Raw genomic sequence first — 19,858 nt, 5'->3', positions numbered from 1 at the left:
CTGGTTTCAGAACTTTCTCCATGCTTTTAATAATACATATTATTGGGTTACAGATGGTCCTTGAGGTTTCACTTCTTGAAACATTCAGGACCACTTCAGCTCAGTTTTATATTAAAAATGAAAAGAAAAAAAAAAGAAAAATGAAAAAGGCTTTCCTGGTTCCCTGAGAGTCGGCACAGGACTTAGTGATCTGCCAGCTTCCTTGCTGCAAGCTTATTTCCCAGCCCTAATTATCAGCAGCTGTTCTGCAGCGGCCTCATTCTCCTTCTTCTGATATATTGTGTTTCCTGTAAAGTATGATTTCTCTTTCTCATTCCCATATCATTTCTAACCTACAGTGGTTCTCCCCATTGGCCATTGCCTCATTCAAACACACTCCTTCCCTGGCTCGGATACAGCTCAAAGAAGCCCTAAGCACAGAAAAAGACCTGCCTGGAGAAACTCTCTTTTCCTCAGAACAGCTACCAACATTTGTTTAGCACTGTACTGTTTTCTGAGCTTGATTGGATTGCAAAGCCATTTTCAATTATTGGATAAAAAAGACAGGTGAGCACAAACAGCCCGAGAGTGCATAATTAAAACCATGCCACAGAGAACACTGAGGAGGGAGGGATCACATTCATGCTAGCAGAAAATTTGTTAACAAACAGCTTCTGTCATCGAAGTACTAAAAGACACTACTGGTCTTTGTGGTCATTAAAGACTGAAGGATGAGGCAAAGCAAACTGCTTTTTAAAGAGTGCAGTGTCTGTGAAGTTAATAAATCTCCAGCCTCCAGTCTCCTGAGACATTGAGACAAAGAGCTACGATGAAATTAAATAATTCAGAGCTGCAAGGCTCTCTTCATTTTGGCTAATCCAATGCCATCATTCCCTAGAAGATAAAAACGGAGGTCTAGTTTATTCATTGATTCAATAAACGTGCACCGAGCACAGACTACGTGACAGTCACTCTGCTAGGTGCTAGCGATGGAAGTATCAATTCTGTTCTCAAGAGTATCAAATCTGACGGAGAAGGAAGAGAATACAGACAACACAAGAGATGTGAGTCTTGAGAAGAGAGGAAGGAAATGCTGAACACACTAACTTTTAAACCTGTAGCCTCATTTCTTCATTTGTCATCCTTATTTTTCTCAACTCTTGGATACTCAAACTCTGTGGGATCTAGAGAATAAACCTATCCATATTCTTACTGGTGGAAGAAGGCTGTCACATGCGATGGTTTTGTGGGTTCAGATGAGTGTGAAGCCTGATTTTAGCATTTATCGGGAATGGGAATTTGCACTACTGTTGACCAGTGAGGAGAACGGCCACGTAACACAAGTGTATTCATATTACATGAACTGTTGTATATAAAGTCTGGCATACATTAATACAGGGCCTGACACACATTTAGTAGCTCTAAAAAATTATGAGTTTTTTTTATACTGAAGTTAAAGGAAGACTGGTGGGTTAGGAGTGGATGTTAATAAATAAGTGGTGGGGGGAATAAACCACTCCTCTGAGAAAATAAGTTAGTCAGCTTTACCAGTAAACAAAGTATTGCTATTTGATGTGAGAGACAAAGCTTTAAGATGCTAATGTATATCGCGAAAAGGAATTTCGGAGAAACTTCAGGCTTATTTGATCTTGCAAGGGATGCTTCCATCTCAGAATATTCATGAATATCTTCTTGAGCTCATATGGGCTGAACAAAGCACGGGAAATGTTTTTCATGCTAGGCACACCTGATCTCCTATTAATGGTATTCATTTCCGTAAAAGTCACATCACAGACTCCAGCTCTGGTCAGCATCTAGGGTTCTAAATGAGCTAAGGTAGAATTTAGAGAGAATTTCAGTGTGGTCACTAAACATTTTTGGATTCATCATGATTGGGGGGAAAAGTATTATTTAGAGATAGAGCTTCTAAATAAAAATGTTGGCAAACAGCTCCTGAATCATGGTTCTGAGGTCGTGGGTAATGCCACGGCCTGGGGAGACAGGCTGTCTCAGAGTTCTAATTCTGGCTCTGGTGGCACCAGGGAGGATTAGTGATTTATAATAGTATCTTCTTCTCCTTTTCATAGGTTTGCTTTTTTTATCTAGAACAAGGGTTGCAAGCTATGTCCCATGGGCCAAATCCAGCTCACTGTCTATTTTTTACATTTTTAAGTGATTGGAAAAAAAAATCAAAAGAGGAACAATATTTCTTGATATTTGAAAATTATATGAAATCCAGATTTTGGTGTCCATTAATAAAACTTTATTGGAACACAGCCATAACGTTTGTTTATGCTACAATGGCAGAGTCGAACAGTTGCAACAGAGACGGTATGACCTGCAAAGCCTAAAATATTAACTCTCTGGTTCTTTCTGGAAAATATTTTCTGACCCCTGATCTAGCATATAGGATGAATGATACAGCTGAATGTGAATGATGAACATGCCTACCAGTAATGTAAGGGAACCCTCCTTGTACGGTACGGACACTTCTCCTAAGTGGGATTTTATGATCAATTTAAAAATGCTCCAGATGTCTTTTCGTTGACATGTAGTAGCCAGAATTTCAAGAGAGTACAATTTTTTAAATGCCCTTTGTACCATTTTAATAGCCTCTTTTAAAAGTATATTTTAAGGCATTTTAAGTAGGAAAGGAATTTTGAAGCAAACAACTCAAATACTTTTTTTCTATAAAAGAATACATAGTAGCTAAAACATGCTGATTTTCAATGCATTTAAGTCATGTTCACAACTACTTGTGTATATAGTATTATGTTTTCATACCATAAACAATTCCTACTCACATTCTCTAAATGATTTGCACACATTAACTAAGCAAAGAAAAAAAAATACAAGCTTCAGGGCTGCCTACAGACTTAGGCAGACAAAAAAAGGGATTGTCCTAGTTGCCTTTGGATAACAAATATAATTACATGGATTTTAAGTTACAGTACTAACACAAAAGGGAAAAAAATTAAGATAAAGAGAGTGTTGTAAAACTAAATGCCTTGGCAGCATATTTAACTAGTGATCAAGAAAAAGACCAACTTATATGCTAAAACATATTAAAAGATCCCCACATTTTCATAAAAAGTAGTTACCAAATATTGGTTTACATGTTCAAATGACGGCAAATTAACTTATCCAATGACATTATTTGATCGACCTAGAAGGGGTGCAAATACAGACATGGATGATAAACTTTCTGCAAATGTCACATAATTATCTCAAAAACTCAAAAATTGGCTACGCTTTGCTTTGTTCTTCTCAGAGACATCCATGAATGTCTCTCAGAACTATCTGTTTCTCAGATGGGTTGTTATATAGCACAGCTGCACTGACCAGCTAAGTAGGTTCAAGTTTTGGTAAATTAAAAATGTTACAGCCTCCAGAACCATGAAGTGTTTTATCCAAAAAGCTTTTTTGTAAATATACAAAATAGGTCTCAGAATTACACAATCACAGAACCAGGAAAAAAAAAAACCCACAACTGAATCAGAGAGGTAAAAGTCAAAAACCAATTACTAGTACATCACATAGTTACAAATAATAGAAAAAATTGTCATGTTTATGCACGTATGTATGTAGATGAAATAGATGACATACAGGAACATAGAGATAACTAGCTAAATACAGAGATGGAGATAGGAAGATGGGTAGACACTAGTGATGGTCCCTAAATCTGAACTACGGTTCTGAAGCTGGAATGCACAACTGGGTTTCAGAGAATCTCTGAAGCCCTTAAAAGTGTCTGCAGTTTTGGTAGGTATATGCATTTGGGGGGAGGGGGCAAAAAGATCAATAATGCACTTGTTGGATTCTCTAGGCACACATGTTTTCTAACTTTTCAAGTAGCTCTTGAAAACCCTTCTAGAAAATAATTGGAATGGAAACGTTTTTTATTAAAATTTATAGAAGTAATATGTAATTGTCTGAGGATTTTATTAACAGTAAGTCTAATCCTGGCTAACGGTGAGATAAACACCACCACCTCCTTTTTTTGAAGGGTTTAATTTCATTTCCAGGAAGATGAAAATCACTTTAAATTACCCTTAAAATTTTATCTTTTTTTTAATTCCCATATTTGTCATCCCTTTTTTCTTGTGCTCATCTCTTCTTTCCTTTTTCTGGGGGAAGGAAGAGGATAAGAAAACCTCCAAGTTTATTACTGATTTTGGTCACTGGGCCGAGATGGGACTTTGAGAGTCTGGGGTGTTTGTAATTGCCCTTGAAACGCACAAGCTCTCTGCTTGGATAATGCTTGTTCAGGTCAGTGGACTGACTCCCAGAAAGGGACAGTATTGGTGTGCTTGTTGGTGGTCAGCCAGTGAGTGATAACTTAGCCAGTTGTGGAGGGTGTCTGTGAAGTGAGCACAGTTTCAGCAGTGTGAGTGCCTCCAGGAAGAGAACTGAACCCTGGCACGTAATAGTTATCTGTAGGAAGAAGGGACAGGTGCAGATTTTTCCTTTGGCATCGCTATTTACACAGAAGCAGAAAGCAGACAAGGGTGGTTTTCTCCCTGCTTTTTCATCACGGTGTAGTTGTGCCTTAGAACACACATTCAGGAGAACTCAAAATGAGCATCTTTACCCAGTGCCTATTGTTTATGATAGACTTAAACATGTAAGTAGTTGAATGTCACTGAAAATGCCTATTCTCACTTCAAGTGCCCAAACTCTCATTCTAAATGGATGAGCTAAGAAGAGATACAAGTCTATCCATTTCAATGGCTACTTATAAAAATAGTTCACATGTTCATGTTTCAGAAACTAGGTTCCAGCCTCTAATACTGTTATCTCATATTTTAAGCCGGAATATATATATACATATGTAAATAAAGTTTAATATATGTATACATATACATATATATATTTAAGTTTATTTTGATTTCCTGAAACTTTAATTTGAAAAGGTAAGCCAGTGATAAATAATATATATATATTATAAATATATATAGACACATACATTCACTAGCTAGTGCTAGCTGTTTGACCTTGATCAATTACTTCTCTGTGCCTCAGTTTCCTTATCTGAAAATGGGAATAACAACATAGGTGAGGATGAAATAATAAGGCAAGGATTAAATTAAGTGATACATTCAAAGATCCTGGGACATTGTCTGGGATACAGAAAGCTAGCTACAGCTTTGTAGATACTGTAATGGGTATTTTGATGCTCTGTCTAGATCCCAGAGGCTGGTGTATGGGCGGCTGATGGCTCACAGAGGCCCTGTGGAACCTGTTCTCCATGGCCACATGGAGCTGCTTCACATGAGTTCATTTGTCTCTCGACCTCCCAGTCAATGACTAGATTCGCTGATGCCAGGAAACAGAGACCTGCTCCCTCAGGTTAGAGCACCTCTAAGAAGCAGCCCAGCTCCAGAGCTCCTGGGCATCTCAGCTGAGACCTTAGCTGTAACTGGTCACGAGCCAGCTTCTCCTTCTGCCTGAGGCTGCCTTCCCCACCTCCTTAGAGATGAGATATCTCCAGAGAGCACTCTCCAGTAACACTCGAACGTAACTTTCCATCACAGCGTGTAACACTGGAATCCAATCTAACATTACAAATAGATATAAAAGTTGGCTTTTCATTATCCTGAAATTGCCATTAAGACCTAAATCTGAAGAAAAAAGTGCTAAAAACTCACATTCTATGTTGAAAACCAAAAAACTAAAAAACAAACAAACAAAAAAAAACGATGGAGGCTGTGCCTGGCCACTTCCCTGTAGGGCTTGTGGAGAAAATGCGTTTCAGAGAAGGAACCCAAATGCCATGTCCCTGCCCCTAACTATTATAAGAGGAAGCCTAGAAAAGAGGAGGTGTCATTTGAATATAACAGTTTTCATGATAAACACTATTTTTTGAGGGGAAAGAAAAGAATGTCTCTCAACCATCAGAACAAGTCAGGGAAGCACAAGGGAGCAAGCCTCTCATCCATTTTGAAGTGGGCTAGAACTGTCACCCAGCCCTTCTCCAAAATGAAGACTCACATGAATTGTGGAGCCACTGAAGCTGCCGGTCTGAAGCTCATACTTCATGGAGAAAGGGGCACGACGGCCAAGCTGAGGGGCAAGGACAGTGAAGCAGCCTGTATTACCCTTCCTTGACCGGCAGGGCACATGAGTTTCCGGGTAGGTGAATAAGCACAAAGAAAGCAGCTGGTCTTTGAGCCGTTTTGATGGTGTCCCATCTACCAGGACCGTGCCCAGGGAGGGAGATCCTACCGTGTGAAGTGCATTTCCAATTCCAGGACATTAAAAAATCTCCAACTGTGCCCCGTGAGAGAGTCAGCACATGGAGAGGAATGTGATAACCAGTGTTAAGGGGCTTCACCCCAGCAGCAGCTGCTCTGTAGGGAGATCCCCACCTTCTTCCATCTTTCTCTTGGCATCATTAGCAGAGAGGAAAGCAGAGAAGTAGGAAAGAGGAAGTGAGGAGTTTCCCTCCACTTTAGCCACTAGAGCCACAAAGAAGTCTTTGATGCACCAGTGGGGGAGGTGGAAAGACCCTACACAGCAGGAAATAAGTGTTCCACATAGCCAGGTAGGGAGTAGTTACTGCCAACAATAGACCCATTTCATATGGTTGAGTTTCCTTCATAAACCTGGTAAACATATACACTTCAGTAGGCACTCCTCGGCACCTTGCGTTATACTGACCTAGGTGGTAGGGATATAGTAATGAAAGGAAAGATGTGGTTCCTAACTATATAAAGTACATGCTCCCTTGTCTCTTTTGCCTGTCTCTGTCTCCAAAGCACTACTTCTTTTTCTCCCTCTGGCATACTATTCTTCTAAAAAAAAGCTAAGACATCACCATTCCATCAATTACTCTTATGTTTTTTAACATCACAAGGGAAACATGCATAGAACACATTTTGAGAAGCAAAGAAACCAACTGCATTTTCTTTCTTCAAGCACTATACATGAAAGGTCTGCCAACATTCCTTTCTCAACCACATTTCCCAAAAGCTTAGCACTTGGCCATAAAAGTTCACTCCAGTCTAAAATTTGGCATGTCTGACAGCAAAGTCTTCAAATTTGCCAATTTGGCTATCTTCTTTTTAAATAACAAGCAGATAAATAGGAAAACAACGAATGAAATGCTATAAACCATGACATTATTCAGAGAGACAATTCATTTCATAGGAGAGTGGTCTATAAGAAATTAACCCTAAATTATGGTATTGTGTTTTTTTTTCAGGTAGATTTTTACAAAAGCCTAAAACTTGCATAGAACTGTAATACACAAACAAATGCAATTAAGTAATATACAAAGACTTGAAACTTTCAATTCTATTGAAAAAAATCTTGGTTTTTCTTTCAAATTTACAAGATTATTACTTAATTTCATAGAACATTTCAGACTAAAGTGAAATAAAAAATGAGACAAAGCCAAAACTCCAACCTCAATAGCATATATGGATAAATTTCAAAAGTATATAGGTGGTAAAGATATATATATATAAATATATGTATAAATAAATATACATACATAAATCTACACACACACTCATACACAATTATGCATGTATATATGGCGCTAGAATATTTGGCAGAGAACTTTCTGAAGGCATTTGCCATTTTTGCTGGAAATCATTATAGGAAGGTAAGATTAAAGGATTTAATCTTATTCATTGATATATCTTGAGTAGTTGAGTTGAGGTATTTGTCCATAAAGATAGAATCATGTTGCATATGTAAGTATCATTTGCAGGATGGTTTTCAGAAGTGGTGTTAGAGAGAATTCTAGAGAAAGCCAATGTGGAATAAGTATGTGTTATGAGAATCTGCTGCCTGGCAGGCCTGCAGAAGGTTCTATACAAGGCATCGACCACATCTCTCCAATCCTTTCTGACTCCTACACTTTCTGACAAATGAATACACTCTTGCGACTTTTCAGATTCCCCACGTCAAACTATCACACGATTGGAATAATTAGAAAATATTATCTCATCATTCTCATTTGCAAAGATAAATCAAGTGTCACGCTAGCCCTAAGTAATCCTGATTCTGCAAAAATTGGTTCAAATTATGTGATACTGATCCTCACATTCTCATACAAATACAGAAGCATTTGCCTGCAAACTCCATTCCATCCTCATGTCAGGGACACACCAGTAAAGCCCCAGCGACCAAGATTAATGGCACAAACACTGGATTCTTAAGGCAGCCAGAGTGTTTTTCCAACTCTCTCTTTAAAGAAGCATTTGGCATCATTCTCTTGTCACTCTATAAAATGACTCAGAATTATAAAACCTAATTTAGAAGCTACTACATATTGTGTTAATGATTCTGGAAGCATCTTTTCCAATGAGCTATGGGTATAGTATGTTTATTTCCCTAATTACTGCAGCCAACCTAATTTCCTTGAGAAAAAAAATTATTTGAAAGGACAGCCTTCAGATTCCACATCCCACAGTCTTAAACTCCTTAAGCTTTGCTCATCAAAAGCCATCATGTCATATGCACTGCATGTGAAATGCATACCCTAGAACAGCAACCTTGGAGGGGAAGTTTTGTGACTTTGTGGGCTTGAAGACACAGCTCCTTCTAGAACAGCCTTGACAATATTCATATATATGTATATATTAGAACATTTTCACCAAAATATGAAATCTCGACACATTTAGTAGATTGCATGGGGAAGTAGGCCTTTAGTATTATCGAAGATAAAGAATCAAACCTGTCAGTGTAATACCATGCTCATTTCAAAGCTGACAGGCCTAATGTTTGAGAATAAACAGTGAAAGAAATTTCCTCTACTGGTACTTCAAAGACTTTGCAACATCTGGACTTTGGTTCCATACAAGGTATTCCACTAAGAAGCAAGTATAAAAAGATTTTAATAGGGAAAGCAAGGTTCAGGTTTCTTACAATATGTTTTCCCTGGGGGGAATCAAATCACACAATGCATCTGACTAACCTTTCTGCACTTCAGCTGCATTAATTAACATTTAGTCATGGATTCCATTGTGAGCCAGATGAACTCAGAGCTACAGCTGTTTTCATTGAGAGGGAGAAATGCTTTCACATTCCAGATTCCCAACATTTATAAATCTGGGAAAATGTTTTATTGACTGCCTTTGCACCAGCATTATGGATATGCATTACATATTAATCACCCAGAGAAATTCACACACCCTAGACTGTGATTAAATCAACGTTAGTATCACATAAACTGGGTCAGAGCCAAAGCTATAAAAACCACATTCCTAACTCCCTTTTTCTTACACCAAGTGTTCAAGAAGGGCTAAAGAACCGAATAAAGAAGTACATCACAGCTTTGAAGAAAGTGTTGCTGGGTGAGTCAAAGATTTAAGTGGAGATCACGTACTTTGAGAGGGGTGGATACAGTGTACCTAAAAAAAATGAACAGACGTTGAAGAACTGTAACTGTAGGATCTGACGACTTGGCAGAGGCAGCTTCAATGCCACCAGCCAAACATGTGGAAGTGGTTGGTTGTGAGCGAAGTTGAGGTCCAGAGCTGCAATACTTGGTCAGTCATCGAAGGAGGGTTTTTGTTTCATTTGTATAACTAGAGCTCCTTTAAGATGAGTTTTGTGAGGAAATATGTCAGTGAGTCAGCCACGCAAGACATTCCACCTGGCCAAATTTCACACCACAAAAGCACTGTGAAATCACCTTTTATGTCTCCAGTACAATTGCTGTGTCATGACTGCTGGTCAGCTCTGGAGTCTCATGGACAAATGGATATCCTGTAGTCATGTGCATGTGTGTTTATTTTGTACAGGTGCACAAAGCTGGAATCCTTACCTATGTAAATACTAACCAAATTTAACACTTACCTCCTCAAATTCATGTTTTCAGCCACAACTCAAGAGGGATAAAGGCTGTCTGACCTGTCTTCACCTTTACCCACATGGAACGGCAAAAATTGAATCAAACCAGGAAAGTATCTTACCTGGAACTACTTCAAAAAGGAACTTCCCAGGGCTCTCTTCATTGCAGGGATGCTCAAGAACTTTATTTCCAGGCAGAAAAATAGTACCCTGTGAAGACAAATGCCCCAGACATTAACATCATGAGATGGCAAATACTGAATATCATCATCATTATCAACAGGGAACATACAAGATACATCTGTAATGCAGTACATGGGAACATCCATAAGATCATTTATATCCCCATCTAATCAAAAATCATGTAACAGCATCATATTCATTCAACATTTAACAAATATTTATTGAGGACCCAATATGTATAAAACACTGTTAAATGCCTAGTTAAGTTTAGGATCCAATTTATTAAATAGATTCTGTGTGCCAAAATTTTTACTGAGCATTCAACCAACATAATATTATGTAATTGTTAGAATAATCTTATAAGGTAGGGTATTATTCTCCCCATTTTATAGCTGTGAAAACTAAGGCAGAGACAGTCAATAACTTAGTCAATGCTGCCATGGAAGGGATAACCAATAAGCATCTTTTTTTTTTAATTGAAGTATAGTCAGTTACAATGTGTCAATTTCTGGTGTACAGCACAATATCCCAGTCATGCATATATATACATATGTTTGTTTTCATATTCTTGTTCATTTAAGATTATTAGAAAATATTGAATATAGTTCCCTGTGCTATACAGAAAAAATTTGCTCTTTAATCTATTTTTACATATTGTGGCTAACATGTGCAAATCTCAAACTCCCAAATTTATCCCTTCCTATCTCCTTTCCCCCAGTAACCATAAGATTGTTTACTATGTCTGAGAGTCTATTTCTGTTTTGTAGATGAGTTCATTAGTTTCCTCTTTTTTTTTTAGATTCCACATATGAGTGATATTTTATGGTATTTTTCTTTCTCCTTCTGGCTTACTTCACTTAGAATGACTATCTCTAGGTCGATCCCTATCAAATTACCCCAAACAGTTTTCATGGAACTAGGACAAATAATCCTAAAATTTATATGAAATCACAAAAAAAACCCTAGAATTGCCAAAGCAATATTGAAGAAAGAACAAAGCTTGAGGAATAACCCTCCCAGACTTCAGACAATACTACAGAGCTATAGTAAACAAAACATCATGGTATTGGCATAAAAACAGACATATGGATCAATAGAACAGAATAGAGAGCCCAGAAATAAATCCAAAGACCTATGGTCAATTAATCTTTGACAAAGGAGATGAGAATACACAATGGAGAAAAGACAGTCTCTTCAGCAAATGGTATTGGGAAAACTGGATAGCAGCATGTAAATCAATGAAGTTAGAACACTCCTTCACACCATACACAAAAATAAACTCAAATGGCTTAAAGATTTAAATATAAGACAAGACAAGATAAACCTAGAAGAAAATAAAAGCAAAACATTATCTGACATAAATCTTAGCAATGTTCTCCTGGAGCAGTCTTACAGGCAATAGAAATAAAAGCAAAAATTAACAAATCATACTTAATTAAACTCACAAACTTTTGCACAGCAAAGGAAACTATAAACAAAACAAAAGGACAACCTATGAAATAGGAGAAAATATTTGCAAATGATGCGACTGGCAAAAGTTTAATTTCCAGAATCTATATACAGCTCATACAACTTGATAACAAAAAACAACCAACCAAATCCAAAAATAGGCAGAAGACCTAAACAAGCAATTCTCCAATGAAGACATACAAATGGCCATTAGGCACATGAAAAAATGCTCAGTATCGTTAATTATCAGAGAAATGCAAATCAAAACTACAATGAAGTATCACCTCACACCAGTCAGAATGGCCATCATTAAAACATCCACAAACGATAAATGCTCGAGAGGGTGTGGAGAAAAGGGAACCCTTCTACACTGCTGGTGGGAATGCAGTTTGGTGCAGTCATTGTAGAAAACAGTGTGGAGATTCCTCAAAAGACTAAAAGTAGACTTACCATATGATCCAGGAATCCCATTCCATATCCAGAGGGAACTCTAATTCGAAAAGATACATGCACCCCAATGTTCATAGCAGCACTATATACAATAGCCAAGATGTGGAAGTAACGTAAATGTCCATCGACAGATAACTCAATAAAGCATCTTGATCATCCTTTCTCTTCTCTGTTAGATTTCTCTATTTAGTGGATCATTTCTATCAGTGCTGAGATGTATTTAAAGGTTGATCCTATTTAAAAAATCACTTTGACTCCTCCTCCCCCTTCATTTTATTTTATTTTTTCTTGCCTAGCAAAGAGTTGTCTACACTGAATCTATTTCTTCATATGGATCCACTGCAGCTTGGTTTGTTCACCCATAATTCCAATTACATGGCTGCCATAAGCTGCATGCTTGACAATTTTCTAAATCCTCTATGAACTTGACTTCTCAGAAGAGCATCATTAACTACTCTTTCTGGAATTGCCTTCTTGCTTTGGTGCCTTGGTTTTCTCCAGGTTTTCCTCTTAGCTTTCTGTTGGTTCAGTCTCTTTTGCTGGCTCTAATCGACCTTTAAATATGAGAGTATTTCAAAGATTTATCTGACAATTCCTTCTCTTCTGACTTTATATGCTCTTTCTCCAAGGTATCTCATCCATGTGTATGACTTTAATAACCAACTGTAAGCTAAAGAATATCAGATTAATATTTCAAACCCAGGACTCTCTGACCTCCAGACTTTTATTTCAAGAGCTTATTTGACCTCTCCATTTGGGTATTTCAAAGGCATCTTAAAGTAAACTTAGTCAAATTAAAATGCAAGTACTCCAGGTCTTGTTTATGTATTCCCTAATTCAGCACCATCTTCCAGCCAGTTGCAAAAGCCAGAAATGTAGGAGTCATTATTTCTATTCTACTGTAGCTCTACTACCATTACCTCCTAGTCCAAGAGACTATAGTCTCTTGTCTGGAATGTTTTAAATAACCATTCCCTGAATTCCCCATAATACTCAAACATCTTTTAATTCTTTTTTTAACATGCTCAGAGTGATCTGTAGAAATAGAAATTTTATCTTGCGAATTTCTAGCTTAAGAGTTTCCTGTGGCTTTCATCTGCCTTAGAACAAAGCTCTGGGTGGTCTGGCTCCACTTATACCTCTAAACAAATTTTTCCATCTTACACTTACAATGCTTTCTACGATCCAGCCAATTGCCCTTCTGTAAATGGTACCCTGTTTCCATTTACCTTAGGACTACATTCTTTCTCTGGTTGTTTTAAATCCATTTTTTAGATTGACTACATCCGAAATATACTTGCATATCTTCCTGAACTTTCCTTAAATTGATTTACCACTGTATGTAATTATGTTATGTGTGAAATTATTTAATTAATGTCTATTTCCATCATTAAACTATAAGGAAGCAAGTATAATGTGTGCTTTGCACCCTAAGTTATCACCAACGCCTAGCATTTTGCCTGGTGTAAGGTTAATGCTGAAAAAAGCATATTGCTGAGTAAATAAATACTGTGAGTGCTGTAAAGCCATTATTAAAAACCAAGCATGCTGGATTCAATTGCCTATCCTCTTGTGCACTATATTGTATTGTCCATTTTCCCAGCTTGAAACAATATTTATTTAGTTCAAATACTATTTTACACAACTTCCACCCTACCTGGTTTGGCACATAAAATTATAGTCATCAGAGTGGTCCCTCCTTCTGGGCTTACAGTGATAAAACATAGCACTCCCTAACTAAAACCCAAGCAGTTAGAGGTTAGAGGGTCCCTTTCCCTCCATGCCTCACAAGATGAGGTGTTGGAGGTACTACATTTGTTTCCCTCCCCCAGGAAGTTAAATTTCCTATTTCTCATCATATCTAGTGTCCTCTGGCCTGTGGATTCCATTTTACTTTCTGGTATTTTAAAATATTTTTTTAAAAATTATGAAGACTTTGAAAATATTCATTATAATTAAGACCTTTTTTTGGATAGAGGTTTAATCTATATGGTCTCTATATAAAGTAATAAAACAGTTGTTTCAATAACAAATGAATTTATTTTACTTACTGAACTGATTTTTTGAAATAACTGAATATGTGATTTAGCTCAGTTTTAGAACATAGCATCTAACCTTGAAGGTAGATACAGTATTCATTTCTGCATGAATGTATGTTTGTATGTGTACACATATGTCTCGTTAAATTCTATGCCTTCAGGCTCTGTGTAGGATCTTAAACTATACATGTGTCCTGTTAGTTGAATTCAAGCCACTCTCCTGCATAAACTATTCTGTTCCATGAAATCCCAATCAGCCTCACTTGGTAATTAAGACAGAGTAATGCTATCCTTTTTTTTGTCTTTTTCTGCATGAGAAATAGCTACTTCTGGCTGAATTTTTAATTTTTATTTTCAAATTTAACATTGTACAGGTTTTATATTTTGACACTTTTCCAAACAAATTTGTGATGTAAAAATAATTGTTTAAATATCATTAGGCAATGTTTAGGCCAAGGTATACTGTAATTGGCAAACCCTTACTGTGGTTTTAAGTCATTCAGTAAGTAAAATAAAGTCATTTGATTGAAACCACTGTATCACTGTGTATAGAAACCAAATAGTTAAAGTCTATAACTAAGATAAAGGTCTTAATTGTGATAGTTATTTTCTAAGTATTTTGCAATGTTTATATTGTCAGAAAATGCACATAAACAAAAAATCTGTAATTTACCTGCCACCGTAGATAATCAATATTAACACCATATGCATCTATCTGTATTTGTACGTATTATATATACGTGTATGTGTTTCAACATATGTGGTAATTTTTACAAAAATAGTAATCAGAATACGTGTGCATTATCTCCTTCAAAACTTGTCATATACTGTTATTATGCCAATTTAATAATCTACATCATTTTACAAAGCTGAATAGCATAATACAGCACTTGTTTGAATATACATACTTTCACATCCTCTATTATCATAAAGTGTTTATGACTTTTTGTGTTAATATATAGAACATTTCATGAACATCCTGAAGCTAAATCTTAGAGCTCCTCCTTAACTTAGTCTTTGGGACAAATACCTACAAGACAAATTAGTAGTCAAAAATTATGCACTGTTTGTGTGGGTTTGGTTAATTCTTCCAGAGTTGCTCTAAATTAGCTAACCAAACAAACAACTAGTAAGCAAATATAATTCAAGTGCCCCCTCTGATTAAAAAAAAATAATATATTGAGACACTAATATATGTCATACTATTTCTAGAACTATTTCAGGTGATGTGAAGTATGGGAAAGAAACTCTTCACTCTCAGTAGAATAACACAGTATATAACTATAAAAGAAGGGAGCGTCAAAATATGTTGAAAAAAGTATAATAAAAGTTTAAGAAGAGAGTGACATGAGGGCAATCTGATTAATTAGGAAAGATAATATGAAGGAAAGGGTTTTTAAATGAACTTCAGGTTTTAAGATTTAGTGAGCTCAGGGTAATCTTCCCAAATGGAGGAAACAGCATCAGCAGAACAGTAATTAGAGCCATATGTGCAGAGCACATTAGAGTCAGGAGAAGATGCATGTGGAGGAATAATCAGGAAGTAAGAACTGTGGAGATGTCGAGGGCATGCTGTGGAAAGTCTAACCCCAGGCAGAGGATGCTGCACTTGATGTCCATGGCAGCTGGGAACCAGAGCAGGTTCTTGAGCAAAGCAGAGGGAGATTTAACAATGCCAGCCTCTTAAAAGTTTATCACCACGAAGCAATTAATTTGACATAAGATGGCAAAGTCAAGACACAAAAGTGTCAGCAGTAGAAATGGCATAAATTTGCATTAGAGATGAATTATTAGAGATATATTTTTAAGAAATATGAGAGAAACTTCTCATCGCTTTAACACAGGGAATGAAGAAGAAAGAGTCAAAGATGACTTCAGTGTTTCTCTCCTGTGTATCTGAGAGAGAGGCGATGCCTCTTGCTAGAAATAGGGAATTTGGAAGATTCGAACTCCATGAGGAGCATGCACGTGAGCCCAAACTATGTGATAGTCTTCAGTTTTCTGTTAGTAGCTCTCCTGGGTATTCTCTGTTTGCTCTCCAGATCGTCTGTCCACCCATGACTCTATTCTGCACCCCAGGAGACTAATCTCTATAAATTGCATAAACTAGACTCCCCTGACCTCTGGCTTCAGGTTGGGTTTGAGAGGCTATAGCAGGAGATCAGAAGGTCACCAGAGTCAGCCAAGATGTCTACTGACCTGTCTCCCTCCATGCTAGGCAGCAACCTGACCCTAGTTGTATTGACTACCCTAGTCCACATCTCCTAAACTTGCAGGCTTCTCCAGCAGACCAGAGTGGTAATGGGTGCCTCCTTGTCTTTAGCCCCAGGGCGTTTTCACTATCTGTTGGTTTCCATTAGCTTTTCCAACACTTGTAAAAGGTTTCTTTATTACACACTCTTCAACTACACCTTTTCAGTTAGAGCCAGCAATTTCTTGCTGGGGATCTTGAAATGACAAAATAGCCAGGGTGCAGTAGTCCTGAGTTTTTGAAGAAAGGGCTTGTTAATCCATGATGTGTGACATGCCACACTGCAAATGTTGGATAATCAGAGAGAAGAGGCTCAAGTACAAGAAAGGGGATGTAATCTCTTTGATATGAGCTCACTACATTTGACAATAATTACACAGCAATAGTTAATCAGCATTTTCAGAATGGAATTATACTTACTTTTCTCCCTTATAGGGAATATCCCTTTTACAAAGAATTTTTAAAATTTCAAAATGGGACAATATGTTAAACAAAATTTTTTATAGTTGACAGCTAAGAGCTGGCAAAAGATACACAATTCAGAACCACACTAGTATTTTGCTTTCAACTAAAATTGCTATTGGAAAAGAAGCTCCAACTCTAGTTAATATGAGGCAAAACCACAAGATACTGCGGTAAGGCTAGATGCTGTTGAAAATAAGCATAATGATCTTATTATCTGGGATTTGAATTGGAAAAATATATGCATGTGCAGTAGCTTTGTTAGTTTAATAGCACCACAGTGAGATTTTTTTTCCAGCATGAACAATAATCATAAGCATCATAAGGAACTAGGCAAAGTCTCAGCTTGACAATATATGTGTATTTTAAAGTGAATAGACAGAGATTTGAAAATGAGATCAAGGTGAAATAAACGTTACTCAACATTCTTGATTAGAGTAAAACAGAGTAGGTTTTAATAGAGTAGATTGGTTTGATTTCTCTTCTTTGTAGCAAGTAATTTCATTAATTTATCAACAAATAGTTATTAGCACCTAGCATGTGCCAGGCTCTGTCCTAGGCACAGAGAATGTCATAGTTAGAAAGTCCAGTGATGTCCTTCTACTGCTGAATCTGAGACTCACTCAGGGAAGGCAGAAAACTGAAACAAACAGACCTATTACAGATAAGCCTCTGTTATGGAAAGGAAACAGGATGCTATATGCTCATGAAAGATATAAAGCTGTATCCACAAGTGCTCCAGCCATATATCAATCTACTGATGACAGTGAAGTCTGTGGTCAAATAAACCTATACTGGAGTCAAACTGCCTAGGTTTAGGTTCCCAGTCTCCCACCAATTAGCCAAGTGACTTCAGGCAGGATACTTATTCTCTCTGTTCTTCACATTCTTCATCCTTAAAATGTGGTAAAAACAGAATCTACTCCATAACTGTGAATTAATACGTGTGTAGTTTGTAGAAAAATGACTGGTGCATAGTATTTTTAGCTGCTTTTAATATTAAAAAAGTCTTTCTTATATCCCAGAAGCTTCAAAATAGTTTGGGTCCCTATTTTGCTAATCCCCAAATAATGAGATAATTCTAGTAAAGGTTCAATATGTATCTGTTAGTATTATCAGCTAGTTGAGTGAACATGGAGATAAACTACTTAGAAAATTTGAAGTCAATGTTTACTGTCATGTCTCTAAGACTAGACCAACTAAAACAAATAAACCTCTGGTTAACAATCATAATAATAAACAGCATAGCATAACGATGTCGATAATGATGCCTGCTGTTGTTTCTCGGCCATTTATTACTTGGCTAAGCAAATGTATATATGCTACTTACATCGTTAATTTGCCCAGCGACTCTGTCATATTTCTCATTTCATACATGAGGGAAATAAAGCTCTGGGAGCACCTAGCCAAGAGCCTGGCACAGTAAGTTTCAAACACTTATTTGTATTAATTATTAATCCAATTTATGTTCTTATGTATAATCAATTACTGCCATTTAAAGCAGTTTAAAGAAGTTTTATAAATAGGTATCAAGTTTCTTCTTGTCCTCTGAAATTAGTTATATTGATTTCTGGGGTGTTGCCAGGGAGAAAGAAAAGGGGAGACTTGCATATTGGTGCAAATTTAGTATCTACCAGAGTAATTCTGATGTGCAAACTTCGGAACACTGACCTAAGCACTGTTACACATTATCTTACAGAAAAAAATAGCACGGTACTAATAAAACTGTACACTCTGTAGAATGAATTGTTTTTTCTCAGTGAATAAAACACATAACAGCAAGTAATACGTGTAATGTTCCCAAACCGTTATTTAAATTAACAGTAATAATGATAATAGCATGAGACCATTTTATAATTACTGAACAAACAGAAATAAATTCTCTATACAGATGTCTCATCTTGATGCTTTACTTATAAACTGCAGATGAGAAGCACTGTCATTCTGAGTTCACTGTAATTTTTAAAACAGTATTTGTATAACATTATTACATATGTTCAGATCCTAGAAGACTAACAGGACAGCTTTGACTGTGATAGAAGAAAATACGTGCAGCGTTTTGATGTAATTCATTTAAAAGCTTTTAAATCTTTTGTTTCACACACAAGGATTCCCTTACCTCATGTGAACTCCTTCTCTGGACAAAACAGAAGAAGTTCATGAATTTCTTCCCTGATGGAGTCTTTCTATAAGAATATTCTCCCCGGGAACACAGACATTATCATTCTAGCTACAATTACGTCACTCCTATCTGTCTACGTGTTTTTAATTCATTGGAGAATGCAGAAATTCCATGAATGGGGGAAAAACAGATAGGAAATGTGGAGAAAGGAAGAACCATTATTTTGAAACCAAAATTCTATAATTACACTCTCAAAATTGGTAGAGACCGTAAAAGTTACTTTTCTCACGCTTATCTAATAGATGAATCCCCTTGCGATAGATACCACAGACATCCAGAATTTGCCCACAGCATCTCACTACCTTTCTTAAGATGCCCCATGGCATTTTTGAAAGATTGCAATTGAAAGAAGAAAAACTCCAAATGTTGACACAAAATCCAGCTCCCTACAGTTTCTACTCCAAATTCTTCTCTTTGCTGTGGAATCCCCTTTTCCCATCTTGAATCATTACAGCTAACCAACCACTGAGACTTACTAGGTGCCAGTGCTCTACTGTACATTTTAATCTTCTAAAACACCATCTGAGGAGGTACAATTACAACCGTCCATTTTGCAGAAGGAATGCTGAAGCAGAAGATAGTTGAGTAGCATCGAGCTGGTAAAGTGCAGAGATGCAATATGACCTTCTGTAAATTCAAGCTCCACTTTTTTAGCCAGTATTCTTTATAGGAGAGATGGAAAGCCGCAGTGTGAGCTGTTGGTTCATTCACTTACCTGTTTAGTCATCAAACATATATTTAGTACGTACTATGTGCTTGAGGATGTCAACATGCTTAGAAAAAAAAATGGAATGTTCATGTAGATTATCTTTGAATAGCTAGGTCATATATAATTTTTATTTTGCTAAGTTTTTCTTACTTTTTAAAATTTAATATAATGAGCACATATTACTGTGTACTAAGTAAAAAATACAAATATATTTTTAAAGCAAAGAAAATTATAGTAGAAGACAGAGTTGGAAAGGAGCATTTTGGAATCTCAAAGTTAGGCTTCTGCCTTGCAGTAAGGACTGTGAAAGACAGTTCTAGAACATGTCTAAATATAGTACAGTACTCTGA

At 36.8% G+C, this 19,858-nt stretch overlaps 1 protein-coding gene across 3 annotated transcripts in view; it reads right to left on the bottom strand.

Moving 5' to 3' along the window:
• Positions 1-19,858, bottom strand: part of ARHGAP24 (Rho GTPase activating protein 24) — a 701,416-nt gene that overhangs the window by 217,636 nt on the left and 463,922 nt on the right. For all 3 annotated transcript variants that reach the window (XM_072942779.1, XM_072942787.1, XM_006198186.3), the window contains one exon: positions 9,906-9,993. In XM_072942779.1, coding sequence (XP_072798880.1) covers positions 9,906-9,993 — 88 coding nt within the window. The remainder of the gene's footprint in view (positions 1-9,905; positions 9,994-19,858) is intronic.

Source organism: Vicugna pacos, chromosome 2, assembly GCF_048564905.1.
Source record: "Vicugna pacos chromosome 2, VicPac4, whole genome shotgun sequence".
Classification (NCBI taxonomy): domain Eukaryota; kingdom Metazoa; phylum Chordata; class Mammalia; order Artiodactyla; family Camelidae; genus Vicugna; species Vicugna pacos.
This window is presented reverse-complemented; position numbering and strand designations above follow the sequence as displayed.